Source organism: Panthera leo, chromosome C1 (assembly GCF_018350215.1).
Source record: "Panthera leo isolate Ple1 chromosome C1, P.leo_Ple1_pat1.1, whole genome shotgun sequence".
NCBI classification, from domain to species: domain Eukaryota; kingdom Metazoa; phylum Chordata; class Mammalia; order Carnivora; family Felidae; genus Panthera; species Panthera leo.
The window spans coordinates 93,771,378-93,777,906 of record NC_056686.1 but is presented as its reverse complement, the minus strand read 5'-3'; the positions used below and the strand labels follow the sequence as shown (position 1 = coordinate 93,777,906).

At 52.6% G+C, this 6,529-nt stretch overlaps 1 protein-coding gene across 1 annotated transcript; it reads left to right on the top strand.

The window, feature by feature from the left end:
• Nucleotides 1-3,942: 3,942 nt before the first annotated feature.
• On the top strand, nucleotides 3,943-5,834 carry KCNA10 (potassium voltage-gated channel subfamily A member 10). The gene has a single exon (XM_042951951.1). The coding sequence runs from the start codon at nucleotides 4,232-4,234 to the stop codon at nucleotides 5,765-5,767; it is 1,536 nt and encodes a 511-aa protein (XP_042807885.1). The 5' UTR covers nucleotides 3,943-4,231; the 3' UTR covers nucleotides 5,768-5,834.
• Nucleotides 5,835-6,529: the final 695 nt, after the last annotated feature.

Sequence of the window (6,529 nt, the reverse complement as noted above, 5' to 3'; positions counted from 1 at the left end):
CTGAAAGCAGAGAAACCTCAGCAGAGAAGCGGCTGGCCCCCAGTGCGGCTTCTCTTCCGCCACCAAACAGGCAGAATGCCCAGCACGAAGCAGAGGGGAGTCGGCCTGCTGGGGCCAGGGGCTGCCTTGATGCTGTGCACACTTCTGAGAGAGGGTGGCCTCCCGACTGTCTGCCCTGCAGGGGTGCAGCCTGCCAGGTGGCCCCTGAGAGCCACACTCTGCCCTGCCTCTCGGGTGCATTCACTCTTTCCAAACGATTTGCACAGCCCTCCCAGCATGAGTAGGGGCGGTCTGGCACTGTGGTCAGCACTACGTAAGAGTAACCCGCTCCTTCCACATGACCCGTGCAGTTCTACAAAGCATCCCTACGCCTCCTTTGATCCTTACAAAAACCTGGAACAATCGCTGGCATTTTTATTTCCTGAGGTTTGGGGTTTATGGTTTTTGCGTTTTTTTTTTTTTTTTTTTTAGTTGTTTGCCTTTTTTTAAACATATGTATTGAGATGATGCATGCTAGATTAAAGTGTGCAACTTGATGGGTTTGGCCATATGTATACACCTGTGAAACCATCGCCACAGTTAAGATAAACACCACTATCGCCTCTAAAAGAGTTTCCTTGGCCCCTTGGCAATCCCTCCTTTTCCCTCCCTGTACCCAGGCCCAGGCAACTGCTAATCTGCTTTCTGACATTCTAGTTTAGTTAGCAGTTTCTAGAATTTTGTATAAATGGAGTTATTCTATATGTACCTGTTTGAAATCTGGCTTCCTTGACTCAGCATATTTTCCTATCACTGATGGAAAAATGGAGCCTTGATGAGGAAACATAAGTAGTCAGCAATCATAAAGCAGTGGAGGTACGGCAGGTGTCCTGGCTCTGAGCCTGATATGCTGTCTCCAACACTTGGTTCGCTCATCACTCACTCATTCATTCACCAGAGGTTAACTGGGCGCTGGGGTGGGCTAAGCCCGGGGCTAGGTGTTGGAACCATAATGGTGCACGAAACAGACACAGTCCCTACCCTCATGGGATTGCACTTCATTCATTCGTTTGTTCATTCATTCATTCATTCATTCATCGGCTTAACTGCACATCCACAGAAAACTCTGAACCTGGCACTGCCCCACCACTTCCCTCATCACCCTGATGCTCGTTAACCGTCTTCCTATCGGCCACTTTGAGCTAGACAGTGGGGCGATGCAGACAGAGATCATCAGAGGGGAGTTCTGTCCTCCAGGATCATGTAGAGCAGAAGGAAAAACTCTTAGGTACTATCTTGCACTCGGAAAGCTCACGCGAGAGCTTCAGAGCTAAGGCTGACCCTGCAGAAAGTAGCACTCCCAGTACAAAGGTGAATGATCCAGGCAGGGAGGCCAGGAGCTCAGGGGGAGGCGGAGGGCTCTCCGAGCTGGCCTGGCCAGAGCAGGCCCCTCAGACAGGGTGGGACCTGAGCAGTCCCCAATGAGCAGGGAGGAGAAGGACAGGCAGAGGGAGGGGGGGCAGGGTGTGCCAGGCAGGAGCAAAACAGGGACAAAGACAGAGGCAGGGCGGGGCAGAGAGGATCAGGAAGACAGTGAGGTGAGAATTCCTCCTGGGTCAGTGTGAGGCCACAGAAACAACTTCCCAGCCTGCAAGTGCGTTACATTGTGTCTCTGTGTGGAACAGGAGCAGAAGGGAAGGGAAATGGGGGGAGGGTAATTAGTTACAATTTTGTAAGAATTTACAATTTACAAAGTGCTCTTGCTGTTGTTCTCTTATTTAGCCCTCAGTATAAGCTTTGAAGTGGGAGTTACCCTTATTTTTCCCATTTTACAGATCAGAAAACTGAGGTTCATAAAGATCCAGCGATCTGCTCAAAAATAAACAACCCCTAAGTGATGGGGCAGAGAGTCAAGCCAGGACTCCTGTCCCCAGACCAGTTCTCTTTTCCCCGTGTCTATAATTGTCAACATTTACTCATCTAAATGGGGCCCATGGGCCACTGTATGACACGCTTCTGTAGACCACAGAATACATTGTTTGAACTTGGCCTTGTCCTCCCACCTGCCACACCCCCGACCTTCTTCAGCCGCCTTCCCGTCTGCCATTATGAGCTGGGAATGAAGAGACCAGGAGGGAGAAGGCAAATGGCCTGGCTTCCAGGAGAAGAAGTTAATTATTTGGCCAAGGAAGCTCTCCCTAATCCCCACATGCCTTCTGCCTCTGGCCTCCAGAGAAGGTTCCCAATAAGGGCCCACCCTAGCCACTCAGAAATGGTTCCCAAGCCCTTGCCCCAGGGGCCTTGGATGGCACCCCTTCCTCTCAGCCTGGAGAAAGTGCTTATCTCCTTCACACCAAGAAAGAGATAAGCAGGATCCCCCCTCTCCGGGGCCAGGACCCCAAAGGAGAAAAGATACAGCTCTGATGTCACCAGATGGCACAGAGCTGGAGCCTGGGCCCCAGGTGTACCTAGCCGAGTGGCCCAGGACAAGCCCCCTAACTTATCACATGGGTCACAGTGAAGGAACATTTCTCCAGGGTTTACTGTGCACAGAGCCAGGACGCTAGTTCACATCAACTGGGTCCTGGCTGAGAGCTCCTAACCACTGCTCCATCCTGCCTTGAATCACCCTACCGGTCACCGAGGGCCAACACTGTCACCAAGGGCCAGCGTCTGACATGCTTGGTGGTGGGCACATCCTCTCCCACTCCACTGCCGATGAAGCAGCAGCTCAGTGAAGTCAGGCAGCCTGCAAAGGCCACACATTCCTAAGAAGCAGGGCAGGGGCTCCACTAGGCCTGGCCATCCAGATCTGAGCTCTGCACCCGAACTGAGAAAAGAGTGCATGGGACTGACGGGGCTCAGAGTGCCCCCCACTTCCATGGCCCCGGCCCGCAGCTCCCCACAAGGCCTCAGCTTCCACACAGGGGTCCCCTGATCTAGCAGGAAAGGCCCTGGGCCAGGAGGCAGGCTCAGCTTGGGGATCTGTACCCCTAGTATGATATTGGGAAGGCCACTTGGTCCCTGTGACTCGGTTTTCCCGTCTGTAAAAGGGAAATAACGTTTTCCAAACTCACATAATTATTGCCGTTTAGTGAGACAAGCAAATGAGGAATTATTTTTGAAAAGACTATAACACTGTATACTTCAAGGTATCCTTAGATATGAAACTCCAAGGTTCTGACCACCATGGATTTTACTTCTCTCCCACCTGCATCCCCCAGCCTTCTAGGCCTTAGTGTCCTTGAGTTGAAACCGAAGCCTGAGTGGACCCGAGGAAGAAAACTCAGTCTGTGTTTGTAGATACCCAAGCCCACTGGGCAAACTCTCCTTGACCCTGTCCCCAATGAGCTCACACACACACACACACACACACACACACACACACACCTACTTCCCACCTGCCTAAAATGATTTTTCCAAGTGAAATCATTCCCCATAAACATTTTAAACATATGCCAAAAAAAAAAAAAAAATACCAATGGCTGTCAGCTTCTAAAGTTCCTATAGTGCGAAGAAGTTGGCAAAAATAATAGCTATAATTTAATGCTCTTTCCACCAGATAGAGCATTTTACATATGCCATCTCATTTAGTGTAGCCTCCAAACAGCCCTGGCAGTTACAGAGGAGGGGCTCGGGCCCAGATTACAGAGGAGGGGCTCGGGCCCAGACAGCTTGCATGCACTGCTGCAGAGGGTCCGTCTGCTGCCCACCCACCTCCGTCCTCTCATTCTCCCTTCCCAGCAGAATCAGCTGGGTTCTTCTACCCCACTCGCCCCAGCGCTTGGCCCAGGAGGGAGCGGTAGAGCTAAGGGGGAATGTGCAAAGCGTGAGAGAAAGAAGCTGGCTGAGGTGGCACGGAAAAGCGTTGGGGGAACTGGCGGACGTCATCCAAACACAAAATGACCTACTCGGTTATTAAGAAGCATTGACTTCCTCTTTCATTATGGCCTCTGTCTGCCGTCCTGTACGGAGACCCTCCTTGGCTGGAGGAAGTGTTTCCCTCTCGGCCAGGCTCCTTTGCAATTGCGTCTAGTGGTTCATGTGTGCAAGCTCGGGGGGTGTGAGTGGCTTTCGAGAGAAGAACGGTGCCCCAGCAGCCATGAGGTTCTTTCCCAGGCTAAAAATGTCATTACTAACCCATGGGTAGGCCATGATCCTGCTTCCTGCATAATGACCTTCTTCCTCTCCACAGCTCGAGGCACGCAGGGAACACTGAGGGTCTTCATGCTACTTTCCTGACTCCCCTAGGATGGATGTGTGTGGCTGGAAAGAAATGGAGGTTGCTCTGGTCAATTTTGATAATGCAGACGAAATCCAGGAAGAGCCAGGCTACGCCACAGACTTTGACCCAACCAGCCCAAAAGGCCGGCCTGGGAGCAGCCCCTTCTCCAACTGGAGGATCCTCATCGGTGACAGCACCAACCATGAGACGGCCTTCTCCAAGCTCGCAGGCGGCTATGTCGATTCCCCAGGGCCTGAGCCAGTGGTCTTGAATGAAGGAAACCAACGGGTGATCATCAACATTGCCGGGCTGAGGTTCGAGACCCAGCTCAAAACCCTCAGTCAGTTCCCAGACACCCTCTTGGGAGACCGGGACAAAAGGATGCAGTTCTTTGACTCCATGAGAAACGAGTATTTCTTTGACAGGAACAGGCCCAGTTTTGATGGCATCCTGTATTATTACCAATCAGGTGGGAAAATCCGGCGCCCCGCCAACGTCCCCATTGATGTCTTTGCCGATGAGATCTCCTTCTATGAGCTGGGTAACGAGGCCATGGACCAGTTCCGGGAGGATGAAGGCTTCATCAAAGACCCTGAGACACTGCTCCCCACCGATGACTTCCACCGGCAGTTCTGGCTTCTCTTCGAGTACCCCGAGAGCTCCAGCGCTGCCCGGGGGGTGGCCGTGGTCTCTGTGCTGGTTGTGGTCATCTCCATCACCATCTTCTGCCTGGAAACGCTGCCAGAGTTCCGGGAGGAGAGGGAGCTGAAGGTGGTGAGAGACCCCAGCCTCAACGCGAGCAAGGCGATCCTCTCCCACACCATGTTCACTGACCCTTTCTTCATGGTAGAGTCCACCTGCATCGTGTGGTTCACCTTTGAACTGGTGCTCCGGTTCGTGGTCTGCCCCAGCAAGACCGACTTCTTCAGGAACATCATGAACATCATCGATATCATCTCCATCATCCCCTACTTTGCAACGCTCATCACGGAGCTGGTCCAGGAGACAGAGCCCGGCACCCAGCAGAACATGTCCCTGGCCATCCTGAGGATCATCCGGCTGGTGCGCGTCTTCCGCATCTTCAAGCTCTCCCGGCACTCCAAGGGGCTGCAGATCCTGGGCCAGACGCTGAAGGCTTCCATGCGGGAGCTGGGGTTGCTCATCTTTTTCCTCTTCATCGGGGTCATCCTTTTCTCCAGCGCGGTCTACTTTGCCGAGGTGGATGAGCCAGAGTCCCATTTCTCCAGCATTCCTGATGGCTTCTGGTGGGCAGTGGTCACCATGACAACTGTGGGCTATGGTGACATGTGCCCAACCACCCCTGGGGGAAAGATTGTGGGCACTCTGTGCGCCATCGCTGGGGTCCTCACTATTGCCCTCCCTGTGCCTGTCATTGTCTCCAACTTTAACTACTTCTACCATCGGGAGACTGAGAATGAGGAGAAGCAAAACATCCCTGGTGAAATCGACAAAATCCTCAACAGTGCGGGCTCAAGAATGGGCAGCACAGACTCTCTTAGTAAGACCAATGGTGGCTGCTCCACGGAGAGGTCCAGGAAGTGACTTGTCCAGGGCCCCTTGGCTCCCTGAGTCTCCCCGTGTCTCTTTGTCTCTCTCTCCCCACCCTCACAGTCTCTCTCTCTCCTCCCTGCCTCTTGCTCTCCATTTTTCCAAAGACCAAAGTCCATCCTTTGGGAACAGCAGGCCATCTCTGACCACAAGCTGTTTGAATCAACCCATACTTCCGCCATAGTTTCTAAGCTGTTTCTTCTCAACCAACTGTCGGAAGATTTCATTCTCCTTTTCCATGAGGGGCGGTCCCTGCTGCTCACCTGTGGTCCCCAAGACCGGCAGTATTGGCATCACCTGGGAGCAAGGAAATGCAGAATCGAAGCCCACCTCGGACCTACTGAGTCAGAATTCTTGTAATAAGATCCCAAGTGATTCATTTCCACATTAAAGGTGAAGGAGCCCTGGCTTTGGTCTTCCCAAGAGGAGGCATATTAAAAGGCCGGGGACTGCTGGGAGCCGTGAGTACGTGCTCGGGTTGTTTAATAATAATATCTTACACTTGTGTCACGTTGCCTAAATTTTCCAAAGCTCTTTCACCAACACTATCTCACTGCATCTCAAAATAACCGGGAGAGCAGATTGGATCATCATTCCCATGTTGCAGGTGAACAAACCCAGGGACAGCGACTTACCCAGAAACGGTGACACGGCCGGTGCTGGAACCCACACCTACCTTCTCGTCCAGTGCTCGTTCTGCTTGTGGAGGCAATGGAACCGGGGAGAAAGAAGGGAGAGGGATGTGAGGGCTCTGTC

Bases quoted from the DNA above. Each gene is read 5' to 3' on its own strand.
- KCNA10 (XM_042951951.1), top strand. From the start codon at position 4,232: ATGGATGTGTGTGGCTGGAAAGAAATGGAGGTTGCTCTGGTCAATTTT.